Raw genomic sequence first — 26,794 nt, 5'->3', positions numbered from 1 at the left:
AAATTCCCAAAACAAACAACTTTTTAGGCAATTTTTCATATCAAAATCTAGTACCACTTGTGAAAAGTGTCGTGCATATAGAGCTGACATGAAACAGGAGCTTTAAATACCAACTACAGGGTCCTCCAATACAAGAAACCGTTCAACTGGTCATATCATCTCTACATACAGTTGAGATAGAAAAACCTCTTGAACATTCTTGACATCCTTTGTCTTCCTAGATTTTGTTCGGCTTTTGGAGACTTGAGAATCAGATCAAGCTGTTTTGAAAGATGATTCCACTGCAGATGTAAGAACGGAAAGAACGAACTCCTTGCTTGTAACGGGACAAATTTTAGCATGTGTTCTCCAGCAGTAAGACTGTAAGAATAAAAGGGTAATAGAATGAACAGGGAATCAGTGCACAGGGATCTTTTTTTTATTAGCACAGAGAAAACAAATGAAAATGAGCAGAAACATCATACTATAGACCGTACAAAGCAAACAAGCAAATAAACATTGAAGTTTGATAATGTGTAACCTGCACTAAAGTTGATTTTCAAGGTTCCTGGAAAAGATGTATGCATGAAAAAGATGTAGCTTTGAGAAAAATCAACCCCCTAATATTTGGAGTCACAGCAGATTGTGAAGGTTTCTTTCCAATGAAGTACGAAGGATGTGAATACTAACCAGGAAAAGATAGGAAAAAAGAAAAAAGTGAATATAAAAAAAAGGCATATGGAGTTACATTTGAATGATTGTGAGAGAAATAGACCCCAACTTTTAAACACAAAATGTTGCAAAGAATTTGGTTTAACAGCCCGTGAGCAAGATTATTACAGCTCACTTCTTTCAAGAGCACTGGACTGTAGAGAACACTGATGTGGGCCCCACAGCTGTGGTCCCACTCTGTCCGTAGGGTAGAATGTGCCCTAGTCATCCTAGGGTTAGCTGATTGTCAATCTGTTATTCCAGTTGTTATTTATATTTCAGTTTTATATTGTTTTATATGTTATGTAAATACCAAGGGCAGATTTGTCCTTTCATGTAGTTAGCATAACTATAAATACTAAATAGAAGTGGTGGCGGCAGAACATTCAGATTCTGTCATTCCTTTCAATTCTTGTGTTCTACTGCTCTCTCTCTACTCTTTCTCCTCTCTCTATACCTTTTTCTCCTTTTTCGAACCTGAAATCTATTAGGGTTCAAGGCTGATAGCAGTCTTGAGCATCTACTTGGTATCAAAGCAAGGTTAGGGTTTCTCATGTGAGTCTAGTCCAGCCGACCACATGAGAATCCCCTAGGGGTGGAAGCTGAGAAAGTGGAGTTCGTGGACTGATTCTTGGAGATCGCCAAAGGGTTTAGCAGCTGTTGAAGACTTGTCACGGTTGCAGAGTGTTGGTGATCAGGAAGAATCAAAGAAGACTAGGGTTCGGGTAACCTTGGAAGGCAGCGAACAGTTTTTTCCTTGTAAGTTATTTATTTTCCAAGAGAAGTACTATCAGAGAGGATAGGTTGGACCTATCTGGAAAGGGCGGCTGAACCATTCTAGGGTTTTCTCCCTTCTATTCTCTAAGGTTTTACAGCAAACCCTACTGTTGGGCCGAACTGCCTTAGGGTTCTTTTCTCCTACTCTAGGGTTTGAAAGTGATCTTGCGGCAAGCCCTAATGTTAGACTGAACCTTGCTATTTACCTGGAGCTGTCCTCAAGTTTTGTTAGCATTGATCAGCTTTTAGGGTTTCATATTAACCCTACTGCAAGTCTATCTGTACGGTACTGATTGGAATGTGCAATTGAAATGTTTTCTTTAAGGACTGATTAAAACCTTAATTCTGCCAAGCATATCAGACCTGCTTCTAAGCTGATTTTTCATATCCTTTTGGGGTTTTTGAACTCTCTTAAGGGGTGAGAACTGTACGGATTGTTGCTGTTGTGTTTGCTAGTTGGTTTCAGATCAGATTTATATCTGTTTTGTGCACATACACTATGAATACAGATTGGTCCTACATTGTTTTGATTGTGATTGATAGTCCAAGCGCTGTTTTTTGAGACTTGACCTGCTTCTAAGCTGATTTTTCATATCCTTTTGGGGTTTTTGAACTCTCTTAAGGGGTGAGAACTGTACGGACTGTTGCTGTTGTGTTTGCTAGTTGGTTTCAGATCAGATTTATATCTGTTTTGTGCACATACACTATGAATACAGATTGGTCCTACATTGTTTTGATTGTGATTGATAGTCCAAGTGCTGTTTTTTGAGACTTGACCGAGATGGAGTTTAAAAATCAGGCAGAAGGCAATTTTGGGAACAACAGTTATGGTAGTGTTTCTGAGACAGGTGGTTAGATTACAATCGTAAAGTTTGATGGATCAAACTATTTGGAACGAGCCCAATCATCCGTGATGGCTATTGGGGGAAGAGGTAAATTAGGGTACCTCTTGGGAGATGTGAAAGAACCCCCCAAGGGAGACCCTACGTATACTAAGTGGATCCAAGAAAACTACTTGGTTATGACATGGCTGTGTAATTCTATGCAACCTCATATTAGCCGAAATTACTTGTGGGCAAAGACAGCTAAGGAGATAATGGGATGTTATGAAATAAACTTATTCCCAACCCCTTAATGTTGCCAGAGCATATGAATTGAAATGTGAAGTGAAAAACCTTAAACAATGAGAGAAACCGATTTCAGTATACTTCTCTACCTTGCAGTCTCTGTGGCGTGAGATTGATCACTTAGAGATTCTTGAGTGGGAGAGTCCCAAAGATGCACAAATATATAGAAAGCAGGTCGAGACAAATCGGGTGTTTGAGTTTCTGGCGGGCCTAAATTCAGAGTACGATATTGCGCGGCAACAGATTTTGACTAGAGACAGTGTGACTCTCTCTCAGGCATACTCCTTAGTACATAGTGAAGAGACCAGAAGGAAAGTTATGATGCAACCTCAGCCTCTCACACCAACCTTTGTAGCTGTCAAACCCAAATCAAGGGGTGACTCAGAGAAGGACAGGAGGAAGGAAGACAAAAAGGATGTGGTATGTAAACATTGTGAGAAACCCAAACATACAAAAGAAACATGTTGGAAACTACATCCTCACTTGGTTCCAGCAAAGTTGAGAAGCAAGAAGGGCAATGCTCATGTGGTCGTGAACACTGATTCAGCATCCTCATCTGGCACAAGAGGAACACCTTTAGAGACCTTCACTACAGTTCGGGCTGCCCAAATACAGTTAGAAAAGGAAGTTGGAAATTCAGCTCAGCCACCACAGTCATCATCAGCTCCTACCACATCTGCCTTCCTACATTCAGGTACTCGAGCTTTAGCCTACCATGCCTTAGCTCCAGGTACTACTGAACCTTGTTGGGTAATAGATTCAAGTGCATCCGACCACATGACTGGCTTGCCTTCACTGTTTACCACTTACCATTTGTCTTCTGGTAGGGATAAAGTATCCCTGGTTCCTATTTCTGGAAAAGGTGACATCAAGTTATCAGATACTATCTCCCTGTCATCTGTTTTGCATGTTCCTAAGCTTGATACTAATCTTCTTTTAGTCAGTAGTATTACCAAGCATATGAACTGCTCAACAACCTTCTTCCCTGACTGATGTGTTTTTCAGGACTTGGAGACGAAGGTGATTGGGACTGGTCATGAGACAAATGGGATCTATCTGCTCGGGGAGAGGTCTCGTCAGGAAGAGTCAGTAGAGAAGATGTCATTTGTTTCTCAGAGTGTGAGTCCGGTTATGCTTTAGCATAACCGATTGGATCATTTGTCCTTTCGGTCTCTAAAGAGTCTGTTTCCTGCTTTATTTGAGTCTATTGAGTTGTCTCAGTTGCAGTGTGAAAGTTGTGAGTTTTCTAAACATTGTAAAAAGTCTTATTTATTGAGTAATAAAAGGAGTAATAATTTTTTTGATATTGTGCATACTGATGTTTGGGGGCCCTATCACATCCCTTCCATGGGTGGGTACAGATATTTCTTGTTATTTGTTGATGACCATACCCGTTTTTCTTGGGTTTATCTCATGCATTCACGAGATGAGGTTCCTGCCCTGACCCAAAACTTTCACCAAATGATCCTAACCCAATTTGATGCCAAGATCAAAGTTCTTAGATCCGATAATGCAAAGGAATACTTTACTAAACCATTGGCATCTTACCTTCTTAATCAAGGGGTTATATACCAGAGCTCTTGCCCTCATGCACCTCAGCAAAATGGAGTTGCAGAAAGGAAGAATAGGCACATCTTGGAGGTGGCTAGAAGTCTTATGTTTACCTCCAATGTCCCTATTCGCTTCTGGGGTGATGCTATCCTCACGGCGGTATATCTTATTAATCGGATTCCTTCCCGGGTCCTTGATATGAGATCTCCTTTTTCCCTTCTATACCCAAGTGAGGAGTTGTTTTCTATTCCCCTTAAAACATTCGGTTGTACCTACTTTGTTTAGCTTCTCGGACTCCGTCACTCTAAGTTCGAACCCAAGGCCTCCAAATGCATTTTCCTTGGTTATGCACAAACTCAAAAGGGTTATTGCTGCTATGATCCTATCTCAGGGAGGAAGTTTGTCTCCATGGATGTCACTTTCTTTGAGGAGACACCCTATTATCCTCGGGCTTCTCCTCAGGGGGAGAGCAGCGAGAGTGGGGGTTTGAGTCCTTTTCTTCAGGGGGAGAGCAGTGAGAGTGGGGCAGTTCCTTTACCTATTCCATTGGGCGATGAGAGCTACAATGGTGAGGGTGGTCAGAGGGATCAGGAGTTGAGGGTCTATCACAGGCAATGTAGGCAGGTTGATCCCGGTCATCAACAGTCCAGGCCAGCTTCAATCTCATCTGCAGCTGCAAGTCCAGGTATTACAATCCCAGGGCCCACAGAGACTTCCTCTATTGTTGCCATTTCACCTCCTACAGATGACCTTGACCTTCCGATTGTCGTCCGTAAAGGGAAACAACATTGTACCACATCTACAGCCCACTGTATTTCCCAGTTTTTATCCTATGATCGTCTATCTCCTACCTACAGGTCCTACCTTAGTTCTGTTGCCAATGTCCCTATTCCAAGAACAGTGCAAGAACCCCGGAATGGAAAGATGCAATGCAGGTTGAGATGGATGCCCTGTTGAAAAATAACACCTGGGAGCTAGTTGATCTGCCCAAAGGAAAGAAACCAGTTGGTTGCAGATGGGTATTTACCGTGAAGCACAATGCAGATGGATCTATTGAGAAGTATAAAGCACGGTTAGTTGCAAAAGGGTTCACCCAGACTTATGGTATAGATTACTTGGAGACCTTTGCCCCGGTAGACAAGACGACCACCATTCGAGTCCTATTATCCCTTGCAGCAAGTCACACTTGGCCTTTATACCAAATGGACGTGAAAAATGCTTTTCTGAATGGAGACCTGAAGGAAGAGGTTTACATGTGTTTGCCTCCTGGATTCTATGATGCAGAAACAGGTAAGGTCTGCCGGCTCAACAAGGCTTTGTATGGTTTGAAGCAGTCACCTAGGGTTTGGTTCGATAGATCTAGACTAGCCCTTGTGAAGTTCGGTTACGTACAGGCCCAGTCAGATCATACTCTATTCATCAAGAGGGTAGAGTCCTCCTTGACACTACTTACAGTATATGTTGATGGTATTGTGGTGACAGGGAATGATAGCCATGAGGTTGAGTCCCTTAAACAGCTCCTTCATCAAGAATTTGAGGTGAAAGACCTTGGTGTACTTCAGTATTTTTTGGGTATTGAGGTTGCTAGATCCAAACAGGGGATCTTTATCTCTCAGAAGAATTATGTCCTAGATCTGCTGGCAGAAACTGGAAAGTTAGGTGTCAAGCCTGCAGATACACCCATTGAACAGAACCACAAGATTAGTGCAGAGAGTGTGGAACCTCTTGAAGACAAGGTTATGTTCCAACGATTGGTAGGAAAGCTCTTATATCTCTGCCTCACTCGGCCAAATATTACTTATGTTGTTAGTGTTGTCAGCCAGTACATGCATTCTCCTAGAACCACACATCTTTTTGCGGCAGAAAGAATATTAGCATACTTGAAGAGATGCTCGGGTAGGGGTATACCATTCAAGAACAATAACCACATGAAGGTGGAGGTCTATACGGATGCCGATTGGGCTGGGAGTGTTGATGACAGAAGGTCTACCTCGGGATATTGTGCTCTTGTGGGAGGTAATCTTGTCTCTTGGAAAAGTAAGAAACAAAGTGTTGTCTCCCGATCTAGTGCTGAAGCAGAATACAAGTCAATGGCTAACGGAGTGGCTGAAATCCTATGGCTGAGACATCTACTTGGGGAGTTGGTATTGAGTATGAGAAGCCCCTGATGCTGTATTGTGATAATCAAGCAGCTATAATATAGCACATAATCCAGTGCAGCATGACAGAACCAAACACATTGAAGTTGACCAACATTTTGTACAAGAGAGGGTCTCATCTCAAGAAGAAGCCTCCCTTACATCGCATCCAGTATGCAACTAGCAGATATCCTCACTAAAGTCGTATCAAGAAAGAAGCTAGAGGCGGATCTATCCAAGTTGGGAATGATAAACATTTATTCCCAACTTGAGGGGGAGTGTAGAGAACACTGATGTGGGCCCCACAGCTGTGGTCTCACTCTATCCGTAGGGTAGAATATGCCCTAGTCATCCTAGGGTTAGCTGATTGTCAATCTGTTATTCCAGTTGTTATTTATATTTCAGTTTTATATTATTTTATGTGTTATGTAAATACCAAGGGCAGATTTGTCCTTTCATGTAACTAGCATAACCTATAAATACTAAATAGAACTGGCGGCGACAGAACATTCAGATTCTGTCCTTCCTTTCAATTCTTGTGTTCTTTGCTCTCTCTCTACTCTTTCTCCTCTCTCCTCTATACCTTTTTCTCCTTTTTTGAACCTGAAATCTATTAGGGTTCAAGGCTGATAGCAGTCTTAAACATCTACTTGGACAATCTTGTTGCAAGTAGAAAATTCTCATTCATGTACCCAGGTGCACATGTCCTTATGAAGATCAAACATAAAGGAAACTTTGAGTGCATATGAGATATGGCAAACTGCTGAAATACGAATAAGTTACTGGTGTACTAACCCAACATAATGGTTAGCCTCAAAATGAGATTATTAACATGTAACCCACAGAGGACCAGACCTAACTTATGGCTACAAGTTTTAAGGAAACCAAGCTTTACAATGTGGTCCAAGCAATGACCAGTACAATTGTTTATGGCAATCTCATAACAGGCTAGGACCACAATCCATTGTTGCAGTAATGTACAAGGCCATGTAAATAATAGCCACTGCAATAAATCAACCCTATTTGAATGATCATTGTCCTATCACTTTTAGAATGTAAAAACAGGAGTAATTGTCAAATAACAAACAGATAAGATTTTTTTATTACCTTAATTTACAACTCAAAAAGGAGCTATTGCTTGGTATAGTGGTGCAAGCAGCCACTTTGTGTAAAAAAAAAGAAGCCTAAGGGGGTGTGGTGCGAGCAGCCACTTTATTAAGTATTTCAGTCTAACTAATAATTATTCTAAACATTATAGGCAAGTTAAAAAAAGAGGGAAGAAAATTTTTTCATGATTATTTCATAAACATTATAGGCAAGTTTTAAAGAAATATTAATTTTCATAGAACTATTATTTTTAATAAAAATATTAGTTTATTATGCTTGGCAAATTATTTTTATAAAAATCAGAATCAGTCTTATAATTTTTTATTAATTTTTGTATTTTAATCTTAAAATAAATGCAATATATTGTATTGTCATGGTTTAATTATATTATTTTTTATAATGTATATTACTTAAAAAACAATATATTGTTTATTTATGATTAATAATGTAGATCATTTCACATGTTGTATGTGAGATGCATGGAATCAAACCACAGACTGTGGACTTAACTGCACCATACCTTGCAGAACACCCAAGAGGGTGTGGTGTGGTTCAGTCCACCCATTTTTTGTCAATGGTGCAGAACACCTACCCTGCTATGGCATGGTGTGGATGAGTCCATGCCACAGTTGTGGTGTGGATTGGAACACACCACCCAAGTTCTCATCCACGCTACAGAACACCCCCCCCCCCACTGCTTAAAGTATTAGACTCAAGATTTTTCTTCCCCTGCTGTTTATCCCAGTCGCTTTCCAGTTCTCAGTATTTTTCTTCAATGCCTTGGCTGACACCAACTGATTCTTGGAGTTCTGCAGAAATAATTGCACATATCCATTGCCGAGAAGCAGTATAAGAACAACCAATCTCCCATTTCCGTCTCCTCTCCAGAGAACACACAACCTGCTGAGTTTTGGGCCATGCCCCTTCTCTCTGGGCTGTCTATTGTGAGACATTTGCCCAGGACAGTTGCCTCTTAGTTAGCAGTCTCATAAGATTCATTAAATCTTTTAGCTCCCTGTCATTCAAGTTCCTTCTGAAAACAGGGCACCAGCTCACTATATTTCCATTACTCTCATACACTTCTGCTACTCAAGCATCTCTGTTGTCAGATAGGATAAAAAGTGAAAGGAATATATCCATCAATGCCCTACTGTCACACCAGCTGTCTATTCAGAAGCTTCCCTTTCTCTTGTCCCACTTTCAGCTTTATTCCTTGCAAAAACCTGCCATGGAATTTACCCAGGCCTCTCCAAATCGGTGGGTCTAATCACATCTTCATTAGTTCTATGATCATATCAATAACAAAATTACATCAAAACTTCTTCCACTTCACCATTTAAGCTATCAAACATCCATTTTATGGATCTATAGATAATATATGAACCTATAGCAATAAACAAGATAGAACAAGAAGTAGCCCTAACAATAAGCATTAGGTGCCAGCAAAAGTCTTTGCTCATATCTTATAGAACTTTTTACAATGAGCCCGAAGTTGCATTTCTGTACTAGCCTCTTTTTTTTTTTTTTTGATCAGTAACAGTTCTCTACTAGCCTCTTAATTCCTAATTAGTTCTCATGGTTAACATACCATGCATTCTAAGAAAGTTTTGAAAATAATTCCTCTCATCCTCATTTCAACATTGCTCAACACCTTATCCTCCTTTTTTCCTCATATCAAGAAAACCCTCAACACACTTCAACCTTCTCCTTCTAACCATTAGAGCCTCATCAACCTTCCCCTTCTCCTCCCTCACTCTGTCCACCTTTTCTCCATAACAAATTTCATAACCTGCCCTGGTAAATTCTAGCATAGTTGCAACTCAATGTCAGTTTTGATTCGCTCAAGAAGAAGAGAGGGTGTCCCAGGATTAATTTGTAAATTTGACATTGAGAAGGCCTATGACCATGTCAATTGGAGGTGTATTGATTTTGTGTTACAGCACATGAATTTTGGGACTGGATCAAAGTTTGTACACCACCTCTCCTAAATTCTCAGTTTTGATTAATGGTCAGTCAGCGGGGTTTTTGATAGTTCAAGGGGGCTGAGGTAGGGTGATCCCTTGTCCCCTTTGCTCTTTATTTGTGTCATGGAAATTCTTACTCTGTTTTGTAAGAAGGCTGCTGAACCTGGCAATTGGGAAGGTTTTGCAATTTCACCTGAGGGGGGAAAAGGTCAATATTCTCCAATTTGCAGATGATACTTTATGCTTTGTGGATGCTTCTCCTACCCAGTTGGAGCTTGTCCTTGGGATTTTAACTTGGTTTAAGGTGGTCTCTGGGCTTAAAGTTAATTTGAACAAAAGCTAAATTATTCCAGTGGGTCAAGTTACCAACTTGGATAATTGTGCTGGGGTGCTGGCTTGTCAGACTGATTTCCTCCTTGTGAAATATTTGGGTTTGCCTTTGGGGGCAAACTGGTTATCTTCCTCAGTTTGGGACCTAGTTATTGAAAGATTGGAGAGGAAATTAGCATCTTGGAAGGCAATAAAAAGTACTCTTTCAAATCCGCCCACTTATTTCCTCTCTCTTTTCCCCATCCCAAACAAAGTAGCAAAAAGATTGGAGCAGCTTCAGAGGAATTTTCTTTGGAGGGGTTGAGATGAGGAGAATAGAATTCACCTTGTCAAATGGGACCAAGTTTGTCTTCCCAAGGCTGAAGGTGGTTTAGGAATAAGGAAGCTGAAGAGCTTTAATTCTGCCCTCTTGTGCAAGTGGATTTGGAGGTTCTCAGCTGAGAGGAATGCTTGGTGGAGATCCCTTATAACTGATAAATATGGGGTGGAGTGGGGCAACTGGAAAACTAGGGATTTTCCTCCGAATTGGGGCAATTCCCTGTGGAAAGGTATCATGAAGAATTTCTCTATTTTCTGGGAAGGGATTTCAGTAAAGATTGGTAAAGTGGATAGAACGAAGTTTTGGAAGGATTCTTAGTGCTTGGATGACCCACTATCTTGCTCCTTCCCTCTCCTTTTTCAGTGTGCTTCAAACCGGGATGCATTTGTGGCTGATTACTTCTGTTTATCTGGAGATTATGTCACTTGGAGCCCCCTCTTTAGGAGGAATCTATTTGATTGGGAGTTAGAAGAGATTATGGAGATGATGACTCTTCTTCAGAAGCAGAAGATAAACCTGTTCATGGAAGATAAATGGTGCTGGAAATGGAATCCGGATGGTGAATTCTCTGTCAAATCTCTTGCTTCTAAATTGTGCAGTTTAGGCCCTACTGATTTCCCTACTTCACAAATCTAGAATCCTACAAGTCCTTCTAAGTCCAATTTTCTGGTTTGGACGATGGCCCTTGACAAATGCCTTTCCAGATCTAATCTTGTGAGGCGGGGCATTCAAATTTTGCATCTAGTATGTGGTCTTTGTGGGTCTCATACAGAAACTACAGATCATTTGTGTCTACAGTGTCCTTTCTCCTCTCAGGGATGGATGTACTTCCTCAAATCCATGGATATCAGTTGGGTCATGCCTAGGTCAGTTAAGGAGCTTCTCTGCAGCTGGAAAACAAAAGGCCTAAGTAAGAAAGGGAAGTTGGTGTGGAGGACCATCCCTGCTGCTGTCTTGTGGTCCATTTGTGAAGAAAGACTTGCTGAAGGTATTCCAGGCGTTTCATACAAATGCATCGCTGCGAAGAAATTTGAATGCTACATTCATTACTCTCATTCCAAAGATTGAGGGGGCTGTGAACATTAAGGACTTTAGACCTATCAGTCTCCTGCACAGTTTCTATAAAATTTTGGCTAAAGTTTTGGCAGAAAGAATGAAAGGTGTGCCAGGCAGTGTGATTTCCAGTAACCAAAGTGCATTTGTTCCAGGAAGGCAGATGGTTGATTCAATTCTCATTAAAAATGAGTTGATAGAGTCTAGAAGAAGAGAGGGTACCCTGGGTGTAATTTGTAAACTTGATATTGAGAAAGTATACGATCACATCAACTGGAATTGCCTGGATTTGGTGCTGGAAAAAAATGAATTTTGGGCAGAAATGGAGAAACTGGATCAGAATGTGTTAAGACCCCAAAATTTTCTATCCTAATTAATGGCCAATTGACGGGGTTTTTCGGAAGTTCTAGAGGTTTGAGGCAAGGAGATCCTCTTTCCCCCTTGTTTATTTGTGTGATGGAAATTCAAACTCTTTTCAAAAAGAAGGCTGCAGATTATGGGTATTGGAATGGTTTTGCTATCTCTCCTCGAAAGGAAAAAGTTAATATCCTCTAGTTTGCAAATGATACCTTATGTTTTGTTGATGCACCTCCGCCTCAGTTGGATTTAGTGAATGGGATTCTGAGCTGGTTTGAAGTGGTGTCTGGTCTCAAAGTTAATTTGAGTAGAAGTCAGATTATCCTTGTGGGTCTTGTCCCAAACTTAGTAGAATGTGCAGAAGTGATGGCTTGCCAAACTGACTCTCTCCCGGTTAAGTATTTGGGGTTGCCTCTTGGGGCTAAATATTCGTCCTCTGCGACTTGGGTTTCAATTGTTGAGAGAATGGAGAGAAATTTGGCTTTTTGGAAGGCAAAATATCTATCATTTGGGGGCAAAGTGACTCTGATTAAGAGTACTCTTTCTAACCTCCCTACTTATTTCCTCTCTCTCTTCCCCATCCCAATCAAAATTGCAAATAGGCTAGGAATTTTTTATGGAGGGGTTGGGATGAAGAAAAGAAGATTCATATTGTAAAATGGGAGCAAGTGTGTCTCACAAAGGAAGCAAGTGGACTGGGAATAAGAAATTTGAAGAATTTTAATTCTGCTCTTCTTAGTAAATGGTTATGGAAATTCGCTACTGAAAGAAATGCATGGTGGAGACACCTTATTGCAGCAAAGTATGGGGTGGAACGGGGTGACTGGAGATCCACGTGACCTCATCAAGAGGGGCTAGCTCCCTATGGGCAGGTATTTTGAAAAATCTTCCTATCTTCTTGAAAGGGATCAGATTTAAGGTGGGAAATGAGGATAGAATTAAGTTTTGGAAGGATCCCTGGTGTTTAGAGGTGTCTTTGGAAGAAACTTTCCCCTTCCTGTTCCAAATCTCTGTGAATCAGGATTCTTCTATTGTTGAGAATTTTATTGCTTCTAGGGATTCCATTATTTGGACTCCGCTTTGTAGAAGAAGCTTGTTTGATTGGAAGGTGGAAGAGTATGCAGCACTGTTGGGGTTGCTTCAAAACCATATGATTGATTTAAGCTTGGAGGATGAATGGAGCTGGAAATGGAACGCAGATGGTTGTTTCTCTGTTAAATCCATGGTTCTTAAGCTGTATAGTCCAGGTCAGGAGGACTTCCCTGCCACGCAGATTTGGAATTCATCTAGTCCTTCTAAGATTAATTTCCTGGTTTGGACTATGGCTCTTGATAAATGTCTAACTAGAGTTAATCTGGCGAGACGTGGCATTCAGATTCCAGATCTGTCATGTGGTTTATGTGGTACTCTTGCAGAAACTACTGAGCACTTGTGTATCCATTGCGCAATTTCCTCATTTGTCTGGGGACATTTCTTTAAGGCTTTGGAGATTAGTTGGGTAATGCCAAATTCTGTGAAGGAGCTGCTGAACTGTTGGAGAATTGAGGGTCTTAGCAAGAAAGGAAAACTTGTTTGGAATTCCGATCCGGCTGCAGTGCTTTGGTCCATTTGGACTGAGAGAAATAACAGAATTTTCTGTTGTAAAGCTAAAGTCCAGATGAAATAGTGCAGAGAGCTGTGGGCAAGTTATTCTCTTGGGTGTCGGTGTTAGAGGAGTTTAAACATCAGAATTTGTATCTTTTGTATGAGATTGTAGTCTGATTTCGGCTCAGGCATCCTTTATGGCCTGGATTTTGCTTGTAATTTTTCTATGATGAATAAATTTCCTTACCTTTTTCAAAAAAAGAAAAAAAGTAGACTCTTCAGTAATAGAGCTAAAAGTCCTGACGATGTAATACAGGTAGCAGTGGGCAAGTTGATTTCTTGGATTTCTGTTAATGAGGAGTTCAGAAATCGAAATGTCTTTTCTATTTCAGTCCCACTCCCGGTGGAGTTTGTAATTCTGGCTGTTTTCAGACTGCTTTCCTGGGTCTGGTTTCAGTCTGTATGTGAGTTTGGTCTGAATAAAATTACTTTACCTTTTCCAAAAAAAAAAAAAAAAATTCAATATCAAATCAGCATACCTACATTACAAACTGATGAACTTGAATAGAATTCCAGAACAAACCTAGATCAGAATAGAAACTTATAGTAATCTTAGGTGGTTGCTTTTCAGAACAAACCTAGATAAGAATAACTGCCCACATTTTAAATATATGAAACAAGACTACATTTAGCATTCATTCCTGAACAATTTTTTGTCAGATAAATAGGGCCATTACCCAATGTTGGGAGGAGTGTACCGGATACAGATCTAACCATTTTTCTTTTTCCTTTTTTATGCACATAGTGGCTGCCCTCAGAAAATTGTTGTCATCTAAAAACATTCAAGAAATCCAAATGAAAATTATAGTATTCTTTATACAATTTCTGTCCAGATGATAATAGCAAGAAACCTGCAGTCCATCTCAAGACTCAAGGAGAGGGAAATTGTAATACCTGCTCTTAACTTCTTACGCAAAAATATCAGAACCTCCCTCTATTCAGAATGGCCACCATCTACAGAAGTCTGTTGCAAGGTTGTCTCTTGTGGCTTTCTATACCACAAAATGGTAAACCATAAAATCCTCAATAGTCCACCATTTGCAAAATGTGGAATCAATATGCGCCCCCAATATGGATAATAAGGGCCTGGCAGTTTGAGCAATGTGAAGAAAATCGCCATGGCTACAAGATGCCATGGAACTTCTGCTCTCTGGTGATCAAAAACAGAATATATCATCAAAAAACACAGAAGGGAGATAAAATGAAGATGCAAATGCAGTGAGGTTTAAGGATACAGTGCATGAACAGTCTATGAAGAATACTAGTATTATGGTGAAAGACAAGGCCAGCCGCCACACCCTACCAGTAACATCTGTAAGATGATATCAAAAGCAGTGGAAGAGAACAATAATTCTGTATATTATTTCAATGTCAAGACAGGTATTTATAATACAGTCGATGTGGGAGACCATCTGGCATATTACAATAGCCACGTGGTTAAATATTTGTTCCAAAACATTCGTCTGTTATAACTGACTAACAGTTTAACAGTTAAACCCCCCCCCCCTTCAAGATGAAGAATGGAGAGTTGAAATGCCCACCTTGATTGATGAAATTTATCAGACCCAAGTGCTTTGGTGAACAAGTCAGCTGGTTGGTGTTCACTGCTTGGATGAAATGTTTGAATGGTGCCTTCTTGGATGTGTTACCTAATGAATTGGCAGTCAATTTCGATATGTTTGGTGCGCTAATGGAACACTGGAGTGGCAGCAATGTGGAGGGCCACTTTGCTATCACAATGAAGCTGTATGGAGGTAGAAAGATGTATTATAAGATCAGCAAGGATTCGCTTTAGCCAGAGGAGTTCAACTACAGTAACATGAGAAGTCAGCACTAACTTCTTTAGTCAGTTACAAAAACCGACTGAAGTTTTTTGGTTTTAAAGAATCCCACGTGGATCAATTAAAAACCAATTTTTTGTTAAACCGCCTCATGTAAGGCAGCTAAGCTCATGTATAAATAGGGGCTCACCCCCTTTAAACGTGTAGAAAAATCCCAAGTAAAATAGTAAGAGTACGGTGTAAGAGAGTCTTTTGGTGAGTAGCCTCCGAGTAAGGTATGTGTGTAGCCTCTATAGTAGACTTCAATATAGGTGAGTAGCCTCCAATCAAGGTCAGTAAGTTTGTGTAATTTCTAAGTTAAAATAGTGCACGTGTGTGATATGTTGTATGTATCATTGTAAGCTTTGCATTAGTAATATGCATAGCTATTTCCAATTATAGTATATTTGCTTCTCTTTGCTTTTCCTGTGTGGGCCCACTTGCTTGTTGGGTTTCTACATTTGGTACCAGAGCAGGTTGATCGAAGTTGTCATTCTGCCAGGTTGACGTTTGAGTAACGAAGATCTAGCCATTACTCTGCCGGATTAGAATCGTCCATTGTGAGCAGCATGACGCTGTGAAGCCAATTAGTCTAGGACTAAGCTTCTTGGTGAAAGGCAACAGAGAAGGATTTCGCCAATCATAATGGCGGGTTTAGCCAGCATACTTGCGGGAATGGAGAAGCTAAACCACTATAACTATGATAGTTGGCACACGTGCATGGAGTCATATTTATAAGGCGAAGATTTGTTGGAAGTGACAATCAGAGGTGAAACTATAGCTCCCACTAACGAGAATGCTCAAAAGAAGTGGAAAATCAAGGCAGGTAAGGCTCTTTACGCTATTAAAATTACTATTGAGAAGGAACTTTCAGAGAATATAAAAAAGGCACAGACTCCAAGTGAAGCCTGGGATACTTCATCTAAATTATTTACCAAAACAAATGAAGCTTGGCTTCAAATGTTGGAAAATGAGCTTGCATCGATCAGTCAAGGATCGATGACAATCAACCAATATTTTACCAAGGTAAAGAGCCTCTGTGATGAAATCTCTCTATTAGATAAAGAGTCTGCAATCAATGAAACCCGAGTGAGACGAATAATTTTACGAGGGTTGAGACCCGAGTATAATGGGTTTATGACAGCTATTAGAGGCTGGTCAACACAACCATCGCTTGTTGAATTAGAAAATACGTTGACCAATCAAGAGACAATAAATAAGCAGATGGCTAGTGTGTCAATCAAAGAAACAGAAGAACTTCTCACTCGAAAGAAGGGGCCAAGCAGAAGGCCTAAGCAGCAGAAGCTTGCTAAGTTTTATCAGCAGAAGGAAAGTTATCAACAAAGGGGAGCTTCTCAGCAGTACAAGAATAATCGACGCAATGTAATATGTTACAACTGCTCTAAAAAGGGCCATTATGCACGTGAATGCTGGTACAACAAAAGAATGTCAGCTAAAGGAAATACAGCAACATCAGCCAGTCAGCAAGGAGATAAAGGAAGTGAAGAAGAATGGGAAATCGAAGCCTCCTATTGTATTATGGAGCCAGATGAGCCTGGCTGCTCTGTTGAAGCTTATTCATTGGTATGAGCACCATCTGTCTTGCCAAATCCTGGAGTAGTTGACTATAGCCAAGACTAGATTATTGACTCCGGATGCTCAAATCATATAACAAGAGAGAGAGAAACTTCAATCTATGTCAGAATATAAAGGCAAGCGAGTTGTGGTTACAGCTAACAATTCAAAACTTCCAATCACCCATATCGGTCAAGCATTATGCATCCCGCGATTCAACAAGGAAGAAGCACAGCTCCAAAATGTCTACCATGTGCCAAGTATGAAAAAGAATTTATTATCAGTATCTCAATTAACTGCATCTGGTAATTATGTAGTGCTCCAAATGATGTTAAAGTATATTGGAGAATACATACACCAGAGGCACCACTTATGGAAGGACGGAAATTAGAGTCTATCTACGTAATGTCTGCTGAATCAACTTATGTAGAAAAGACTCAACGTAATGAAACTGTTGATCTTTGGCATGCAAGACTTGGCCATGTTGGGTATAACAGGCTCAAAGTAATGATGGCAAAGTCAATGTTGAAAGGCCTCCCTCAATTGGAAGTACAGACCGACACAGTATGTGTTGGATGTCAATATGGTAAGGCACACCAATTACCATATACTGAATCAAAGTTTCAAGATAAATAACCTTTGGAGCTCATTCACTCTGACGTGTTTGGACGAGTGAAGCAAGAATCAAACACTGGGATGCGGTATATGATAACATTTATTGATGATTTCTTGAGGTACATATGGGTGTACTTCTTAAAAGAAAAATCTGAAGCTTTTTCAAAGTTTATAGAATTTAAAGAGAAGGTTGAATAAGAAGTTGGGCATAAAATTAAATGCCTTCACACTGATAATGGAGGAGAATACACATCAAGAGAATTCTCAGATTATCTCAAGAAATGTGGGATACAGCAACAGTTGACATGTCCAAATACTCTGCAACAAAACAGAGTAGCTGAGAGAAAGAACCGCCATTTAGCTGAAGTATGTAGAAGCATGTTGCATGGTAAAAATGTGCCAAGACGATTTTGGGCAGAAGGCATGAAGACTGCAACACATGTTATCAAACGACTACCGCAAGCATCACTTGGCTTTCCCTCACCATATGAGAAGTTATGGAATCGTCGACCCACAATAAGTTACTTTCGCGTATTTGGTTGCGTATGTTATGTATTTGTGCCAAACCATCTACGCAGCAAATTCGATAAGAAAGCTATTCAGTGTATATTGCCCGGCTATGATAGTGAAAGAAAAGGATGGAGGTGTTGTGATCCGAATACCAATCATTGCTATACATCTCAAGATGTGGTATTCGATGAAGCTACGTCTTGGTGGTCATCTGAGAGGATTATACTACCTAATTCTGAAATTACGGAAGAGAATTTACAAGAGAAGATAAATGAGAAAGAAGATTTAGAGCCCCAACCTAGCTCATCTGATACTCAAAAATCTCCAAGACCATGGAGCGCTGGTGTTCATGAGTAAAAGACAGCTAAAGATATTAGACCAAGTCAAATGGAGGAGCTAAAGGAACAACCAAGACAAGAATTACAAAGGTCAACTAGGGTTAGACGCCCTAACCTAAGTATATAGACGCCGCACTCACTGAAGAAGTTAGCAACTTAGAACCAATCGGTCATGAAGATGCCTGTCAAAGTGAAAGATGGCAAAAGGCAAGAAAAGAGATTCAAGGCCTAAAGCAAAATGAAGACTTTGGATGATTAGCTAAAGAGAAGTCGTTGCTGAAGGGGAGAAATGAGAAGTCAGCACCGACTTCTTTAGTCGGTTACAAAAACCGACTGAAGTTTTTGGTTTTAAAGAATCCCATGTGGATCAATTAAAAACCAAATTTTTGTTAAACCGCCTCATGTAAGGCGGCTAAGCTCATGTATAAATAGGGGCTCACCCCCTTTAAACGTGTAGAAAAATCCCAAGTAAAATAATAAGAGTGTGGTGCAAGAGAGTCTTTTAGTGAGTAGCCTCTGAGTAAGGTATGTCTGTGTAGTCTGTAGTAGACTTCAATAGCGGTGAGTAGCCTCCAATCAAGGTCAGTAAGTTTGTGTAATTTCTAATTTAAAATAGTGCACGTGTGATATGTTGTATGTATCATTGTAAGCTTTGCATTAGTAATATGCATAGCTATTTCCAGTTATAGTATGTTTGCTTCTCTTTGCTGTTCCGATACTCGGCTTCAGCTGAGGATCAAGAAACAGTTTGCTATTTCTTTGTCTTCCAGGACAATGGTGAGTTTCCAAGCATTGAAATGTAGCCAGTGGTTGATTGGCGAGTCAAAAGACAACTTGCCCAGTCTGAATCGCTGAAACCTCGTAACAGCATGTCACTCTTTGAAGAGAAGAAAATGCCATGATCCATGGTGCCCTTGAGGTATCTAACGACACGAAGGGTGGCATCAAAATGATATTGTCTTGGTTCATGCATGAACTGACTTAAACAGTTGAGTGCATAACACAAATCTGGTCTTGTAACAGTTAAGTAAACCAGTCGGCCCACCAAGCAACGATATTGAGCTAGGTCGTTGATTAGTGGGCTGGTTGATTCAGCAAGATGCCGTTGAACTTCCATTGGTGTTGATGCAGGTTTACAATCCATGAGACCAATGTCTTGAATGATATCCTTAGTGTACTTGAATTGACTAAGGAAAGAATAATCTGTAGTGGATTTCTTAAAGCCAATAGATGTCAAGGCTTTTGTAAACTTGTGAAACCACATGTGTGAGGCCTGTTTTAGGCCATTAGGGGTGTTCACAGGTCGGGTTGGGTCAGTTTGAGTCATTTTCTTCAACTGACCCGACCTAGTTGGTTTACTTATTGACTAAACCAAAACCAACCAACCCAAACATGAAGGGTCGGTTTGGGTCGGTTTACCGGTTTAGTCGGTTTTTATATATATTTTAAACTAAAATATCTATTTATATTTAAGTTTATTTCTTTTTAGTTTTTATGCAAAATCAAAATATATATTTAAATCGTTTAGTTTTTTATGCACAACTGATTTTTTTTGTCAATATATATTTAAATTTATACAAAACTGAATTAAATAATGTACCATTGTATTATATTTGTATTGGTTTTACTTTTTGGTTTTTATCATAAATAACCATTTTTTTTCAAAGTTCAAACAAAACACAAATAAAATATATCAACATTTAACATATAGGGTAGGGACTAATTAATAATTACTTAAACATATAGGATCGGTTCGGTTTGATCGAAACCAAAATGAGTTGTTGGTTTATTTTCTCATACAAATCGAAACCGACTGGTGGTTTTGAAAAACCGACCAACTCGGGTTGGGTCAGATCGGTTTGACATTTAATGCGAACACCCCTATAGGCCATAAAGCGATTTTTGTAATTTGCAGACTTGTTGATTGACGTTCTTTTCAAAGACAAGGGGATAGTCATGTAAACCTCCTCATGAAGGTCCCCGTGAAGAAAGGCATTATTGATATCAAGCTAATGTAAGTCCTGTCCTTTTATGGCTGCAACTGCTAGAAGACATCATACAATTACTAGTTTAGCCACGGGAGCAAAGGTGACATGATAGTCGAGTCCTTCAACTTGGGTGTATCCTTTGGCAACAAGGCGGGCCTTAAACCTTTCAACAGATCCATCTGCTTTGTATTTGATGCAGTAGACCCATTTTGATCCAATGGCCCGTTTTCCATGTGGTAACTGGTAAGTCAACAATGGTCCATGTTTGATTGCATTCAAAGGCTGTAATCTCATCAGCCATGGCTTAGCACCATTGAGGGTCAAGAACAGCTTGGGAAAATTTGGTTGGTTCACTGTCATGGGGAGATGTGGCTATAAGTGATGTACGGTGAAAGGATGGTGGGAGATTGCAAATATAATTTTTTTTTATCAATACGAGATTGCAAATATAATTATAAAGATGGGAAGGGATTTTTGTAAGACGATGAGGGCGTGGGTTGTCAATTGTGGTCCCGGTAAGTGGGGAACATATGCTATCAGTGGGCTGGATCCTTTCAGGTATGAGATTAAGTTGTGTGATTGGCTCAGGAGAAATGGGTTGATGTGTGAAGTAGGCTGGATTCAGAACAGCTGTCTCAGTGGTAGTTAGATTGGTTTGATGTGGGATCTCAAAGATGGAAGTGTCATCATAATGAGGAAGGGGTAGGACAGTGGTGGTGGTGGGTTCAGGGATTGTTTGAAAAGGGAAACGGGATTCATAAAATGTGACAACCCAAGATGTAACAATCCGTTGTGTGTCAAGGGCATAGACACGATACCCTTTCTTGCCAAAAGGATAACCCACGAACATGCCTTTGAGTGCCTTGTGAGCAAACTTGTCATGTGGTCGGGGATGAATTTTTTCATAGCAGAGACATCCAAATACCCTCAAATGTTTATAGGATGGGACTTCTTTGAACAAAACTTCATAAGGTGACTTGCCTGAAAGAATGGGTGTGGGGAGGAGATTGATGAGATACCCTACAGTCAAGACACTCACCCCGAAATGAAATAGATAATGATGCCTAGAACCGTAACGCTCGAGCTGTTTCTAGCAAATGGTGATGCTTTCTTTCAGTAATCCCATTTTGCTGAGGGGTGTCCACACATGTTTGGTGAATGATTCCTTGTACTGCAAAATAATCTTGTATGGGACCCAAACAAAACTCAGACCCATTATCTGAGGTATTTGCTTGACTGAAGCATTGAATTGTTGTTCTACCATTTTACAAAAAGATACCAGAGAAGAAATAACCTCTGGTTTATTTTTTCATAGAAAAATCCAAATGCATCTAGAGCAATCATCTACAATGGTAAGAAAGGAATGTGCTCCAAAATGAGAGGGGGGGTCTTGTAACCTCCCCATATATCACAGTGGAGTAACTCAAACGGTGTTGAAGAGTGACTAGTGTTGATGGGAAACGGCAACCTGACTTGTTTTGCTCTGTGACAAGCATCACAACAATGATCCCGCTCAGTAGAAGGAAGTCCCGTGATAAGAGAAAGACGTTGACCAGGGGTGCGGCCAAGTCGTCTATGACAGAGGTCATAACTATCACCAGTTATTGAAATTGCAGAATGAACAGAGGAAGGTGAGTAGAAGTGGAAGTAATACAGTCCATTGCGTTGTTCACCCACTCCAATCACCATCTTCGTAGCAAGGTCCCGGAGGACACAGAATGAAGGAAAGGCCACACAATTTAATTGCACTATTAGTTTACTTACTGATAACAAATTGCATGTAAAGTGTGGAACATGTAGAACATTTTGCAGATCAACACCGTTAGGTAAATGAATTGAACCATGATGCGTAGCTGGAAGAATCATTCCATTTGGCAAGTGAATAGGTTTAATGCCAGAAAGATGAGTGGAATCATCCAAGAAAGAGTCTGAAGACACCATGTGATCCGACACCCCACTGACGAAGATCCAGGCAATGGGTTCAAAAGCCTTACCAGATGTTGTAGTTGCGACTACTTCTGATGAATCTTGGTTGAGCAAAGATAAAAGTTGTTGATATTGCTGCATGGACAGTCCCACGAGTGGAGATCCAGTGACGGTAGAAGAACTTTCTGATGCAGCAGCACATGTGACAGAGGAATTGGTGTGATGATCAAAATCTTGCTTGGCAGGTTGGGAAGTTTGCTTTTCAGATCATCGGTTTGAATGACCTTTCTCCCATCCTGCAGGGTATCCATTCAATTCATAACATCTGTCCTTAGTGTGGCCTTGGCGTTTGTAGTAGTCACACCGATATTTTGATCGACCTAGGGTAACATTTGAACTAGCTCCACTATTGCCACGGTTGTTGGTTTGGGAAGAGGCATTGAGAGCTATAGCCTCTGGGTTGATCGGTCCTCTTAGAGACATCAAAGTCTGATGTCGCTCTTCCGGTAGTATAAGGGAATATGTCTTGTTCAAAGATGGCAGTGGTTCAAAGCCAAGAAAATTGGTACGAAGAGTATTGTAATTGTCATTTAGTCCCATGAGAAATTGGTGGAGTTTCTCTTTCTCACGGTCGGCCATGAAAGCTTTAGCAGCTCCACAGGTGCACTCAGGATAAGAGGAGAGAGAAGCAAGTTCATCCCAAAGGGCTTTCAGCTTTGTGAAGAAAGCAGTGACAGAGAGGTCATTTTGTTGTAAAGAGCCAAGTCACGCTTCAATTGGTGAACTCGAGGAACATTGCCCTATGAAAAACGTTCTTCGAGCTCTTTCCAAATCTCAAAAACAGAATCAATGAAGGCAACACTGTCATACAGCTCTCTTGCCATTGAATTGAAGATTCAAGACACCACCATAGCATTGCACTTTATCCAAGTAGTCACCTCTAGTGAAGATCGTGCTGGTTTAGGCAAAGAACCATCAAAGGCATATTTGTTCTTTGCTCGTAATGCAATCTTCATGGCATGCTGCCATGTTGGACTCTGTTGATGCCATCACGGGAACAAGAAAACGAAAAAAGAACAGATGCAGAGTCTTGGAATATTGATTTTCCGGCAAGTGAGCAGGAAACGACAATCGCAAGAAAAAGGCAGGAGCGTTTACCACTCTGATACCATGTAACATGATATCTGATGTAACCATTTCTGGTCACCTACCATTTTTTGTGATGTATAAATTTTTTGGCTAAGTACCTCATTATTTGACCCGGGGGTGACATGCCTTGGTGATGAGCTACTTGGTGGCGAACTGCCTGGTGGAGAACTGCCTAGTGGAGAACTGCCTGGTGGCGATCTCCCTGGTGGCGAACTGCCTAGTGGCGAGCTCCCTGGTGGCGAACTGCCTAGTGGCGAGCTCCCTGGTGGCAAACTGCTTGGTGGCGAACTGCCTAGTGGCGAGCTCCCTGGTGGCAAACTGCCTGGTGGCGAACTCCTTGGTGGAGAGCTACCTGGTGGCGAGCTCCCTACTAGGCGGCCTGTGACTCAGAGAATGGTGGAGCTCCCTGGTGCAGTGCAACCCAACTGCCCTCTGCATGAGGTGGTCTTCTTTCCTTTGTAGGCAGTGGGAGCTGAGGGACTTGCGAGAACTCCATCTTTTCCTCCTCTTTGTAGGCAGCGGGAGCTGAGGGACCTACGAGAACTCCACCTTTTCCTCCTCTTTGTAGGCGGCGGGAGTTGAGGGACCTACGAGAACTGAATTAGAGGACCCAGGGGTATTTTCCCGGCGGGGGCTCTCCGACGCTTAAGTTAGCACTCTGATTGTAGAGAGCTTTGAAGATGATATTGGAGAAATGAGAGAGCTAGAGAGCAGGGATTACCTCCATTTTTTCCATCCTCCCCCCCTTTGGGGGGTGAGGTCTTTATATACCGGAGTTCTCGCGGGTTAGGTGGGTGAAAAGCCTCCAAACGGTAAGACTTGTCACATCCCGTCAGAATCGGGGTACGGTGGTGAACTCCTCGAGGTCGTCAGACTAGCACTTGTGTCAGGCGGCCAGGTCAGCGCCTGGGCCAGGTTGTCAGGGTGGCGCCTGCGTTAGTCGGCGCCTGTGTCAGTCGGCGGATCGGTGTCTAGGCCAAGTTGTCAGGCAGGAGATCTTCCTGCAATACGCCAAACTACTCCTGTACCGAGCTACCATACAAGTGGCAAGATGCCCGGGGGAGCTATGCCGAGCTACTTGTGGCGAGCTCTACCGAGCTGCTTGGCTCCTTGGCGAGCTCTTTGGTGAGCTACCGAGCTCCTTGGCGAGCTCCTTGGTGAACTACCGAGCTCATGGGTATGCATGCCGAGTTTGTCGATGGGCGTCTTATGGGCGGCTAGGTCGGCCAGGTCGGATCATGTGCTAGGCTGATCCAAGTCGGCCTGGCGCATGTGCTAGGCTGATCCAAGTCGGCCAGGCTGCGCCAGGCCGCGCAGGCCGCGCCAGGCCGCGCAGGCCGCGCCAGGCAGCGCGCAGGCTGCGTGCAGGTCGCCCGTAGGCCACGTGCAGGTCGTGCAAGGCCGCACCAGGCTGGCCAGACCGATGCCCAAGTGGGTCACCAACTTGGTAAGTTGTTGCCTGGGTGTTTGCCTAGTTGTCACGAGGTGCCACGTGTCGCAATTTCACTGGAGGGCCAAATCTGCCCTCATCAATATCAAAAGCAGCGAAAGAGAACAATATTTCTGTATATTATTTCAATGTCAAGACAAGTATTTATAATACAGTCGGTGTGGGAGACCATCTGACATATTACAATAGCCACATGGTTAAATATTTGTTCCAAAACATTCATTTGTTATAACACTGACTAACAATTCAACAGTTTAACAACATCATTGCAATAGTAATACATGGTTATGGTCTACATAACTGGACTAGCCTAAACAAAATAATATAATTCTGATAAATGTGGAAATCGTACTAACCTTTAGACGTGGAGACAGTTCTAGTGTTGTATCCCTTAAAACCCCAGCAACAGCAATCCCTACAAGTAGGGGAATGGGTATAAGAATCATTTTCCTTTCATGTGCACAGTAGGACATCTCGCTTAGTGTGGAAACTGCCAACACAGGTACACTTAAGTACCTCATAACTGCACAAACAAGATCAAGGATGAGCTGAACAAAATTCTCTAGTGCTTTGATCCAAGGGAAATTCTTCACGGGCTCAGGAGAAGTCTCCCAAATTTTTCTTGCCTCATCCATTATATGGTCCACATTTAACCTCCCATGGCCATCAGAATGTTCTGTAGTCGTGTTTGGCGCACATGAGATAATGGACTTAGTAGTATGAAATGTACCAAACCCATATGATCTGGATCTAAAAATGTGGTAATAGGTCCTTGGATGTGAAGACCATCCCTGCCAGATAGATTAAAAGGTCTGTTAATTTAAAAAAAAAAAAAAAAAGGAAAAAATAAGGTCTAAACCCTCAGGCAATCCCAACAAGACTTGGCAGATACAGTAGCGCAACAATATACCTTCACAAATCACAACTCACAAGGTACATAGACTTCTAAAATGATAGCCTTGTCAAGCTGAGACCAGTGGTTCATGATTTATGACAGCTAAGCAAAGTTATAGCATCTTTCTTATGTTTGTACTAGGCCCATACTACAGTTTTATCATTTTGGGCTGGTTGACTCAACCTATGATGCCAAGGTTGCAATTGGAATGTGATAAGAAAACCCAAATGCTCCAATGAAGTATTTTAGGGCCTATTAATGTCATAAGCAAATGAAATCCAAAATAGTTGACAACACAACAAAGCAAAAGGGCCTCTGGGAATTTAAAAGTAAAGAAACAAAGAGAAGCAATAAAGAGAAAACAAGAAGAGGCAAATCAATAAAAGTTACCAATTCCATTTTGGACAATCAGTTAATGTAACCAGATTGGGAGTACTTCCAGAATTCATTTCAAATTTATGACAAACAAAATAGTTTGTAAGAAGATTTAGAGATGTTGAAACTCCCATAGTGTAATTGCTTAGGCACATCACTTTCCTTTCCCTGCAGTTGTCTACTTTGTATGTGATTGATAATAGTCCTTTATGTAATTGAAAGCCAATCCCATTTAATTGGGGTAAGGAATTGTAGACTTGAATTGATAATAATATTTTCCCTTCCTTAAATATGAATTACGACAATCTAGCTCTGTGTCCTTTCAGAGTTATAGAAGGCTCCTCAAGACTCATTGTTAATTGGGGTAAATAATACATAGATACCAATGAAAAAGAAAACACCAAGAAGGAAGTAAAAGAGAAGCATATTATATCAATCCAAAAATTAATCAACCTCGAGAAGGAAGGGAACAACTATTACTAAAAGAATTAATGAAATTGAGTAAAACACAGAATATAGCCAACCATAATTTTAAACACAACGAACAAAAAACAACCTCAACAATTCAAGCAAAAAATGCATTATCTAATTCAGATTTTTTATAAGTTCACAAACATGGAGACACGAGGATATAATGAACATCCATCAATTGGTGAACCTGCAAGTCATATAAAGGTCCAGTAACCCCACTTTCATCATGTCGAAAAACTTATCAATTCCATTAAGAAAGCATAATTAGAAATACCAAGCAAGCAAGCACAGAACTATTGATTGGAGCTAGACCCATGGCACAAAAGGATAAGTTCTTGGAAAAGAGAAGATTAAACAATGAAATGGGGCTTGCCTTGAACCTCTGTAGAAGGGGAGAAGCGGTTCTGAGAGCCATCGTAGAAGAAGGCGAAACAATAAACTGCTGCGAAGGGCAAGCGGATGCCATTTCTGCGGCGCACGAGCTTCTGACAAGAGGATTCCTAGAAAGTTTCAGATAAGGTCCTCATAACAGGATACTAGGGACGGAAAGAAAGAGGGAAGAGCGGGGAAGATAGAGCATGCACCCACCGGTGTTCGGTACCTGCAAGCAGGGGAAACAGGAGTT

The 26,794-nt window shown here is 41.1% G+C and overlaps 1 protein-coding gene across 2 annotated transcripts; it reads right to left on the bottom strand.

Moving 5' to 3' along the window:
• LOC148851093 (uncharacterized) lies at positions 1-26,794 on the bottom strand. Of its 2 annotated transcripts, XR_016099265.1 has the most exons (5): positions 26,543-26,794; positions 24,785-25,219; positions 13,952-14,207; positions 13,735-13,829; positions 1-360 (listed from the first exon to the last, which is right to left on the bottom strand). XR_016099265.1 is itself a non-coding variant. In XM_088944773.1 (4 exons), the coding sequence occupies exons 1-3, from the start codon at positions 26,633-26,635 to the stop codon at positions 13,992-13,994; spliced, it is 744 nt and encodes a 247-aa protein (XP_088800899.1). In that variant the 5' UTR covers positions 26,636-26,794; the 3' UTR covers positions 1-360; positions 13,952-13,991. The 2 variants fall into 2 exon arrangements, 1 of the variants encoding a protein (XP_088800899.1); XM_088944773.1 differs by lacking the exon at positions 13,735-13,829.

This window comes from Nelumbo lutea, chromosome 5 (genome assembly GCF_056320005.1).
Source record: "Nelumbo lutea isolate HS-2025 chromosome 5, American lotus-T2T, whole genome shotgun sequence".
Classification (NCBI taxonomy): domain Eukaryota; kingdom Viridiplantae; phylum Streptophyta; class Magnoliopsida; order Proteales; family Nelumbonaceae; genus Nelumbo; species Nelumbo lutea.
Note: the sequence above shows the minus strand (reverse complement) of the source record. Positions and strands in the feature narration are given on the sequence as shown.

Excerpts from the sequence above, each read along its gene's own strand:
- LOC148851093 (XM_088944773.1), bottom strand. The coding sequence starts at position 26,635 with ATGGCATCCGCTTGCCCTTCGCAGCAGTTTATTGTTTCGCCTTCTTCT. Across the intron at positions 25,220-26,542 it reads CCCTTCTACAGAGGTTCAAG|GGATGGTCTTCACATCCAAG; the intron begins GCAAGCCCCATT and ends TCTATCTGGCAG. Across the intron at positions 14,208-24,784 it reads AACTGTCTCCACGTCTAAAG|AGAGCAGAAGTTCCATGGCA; the intron begins GTTAGTACGATT and ends TTTGATCACCAG.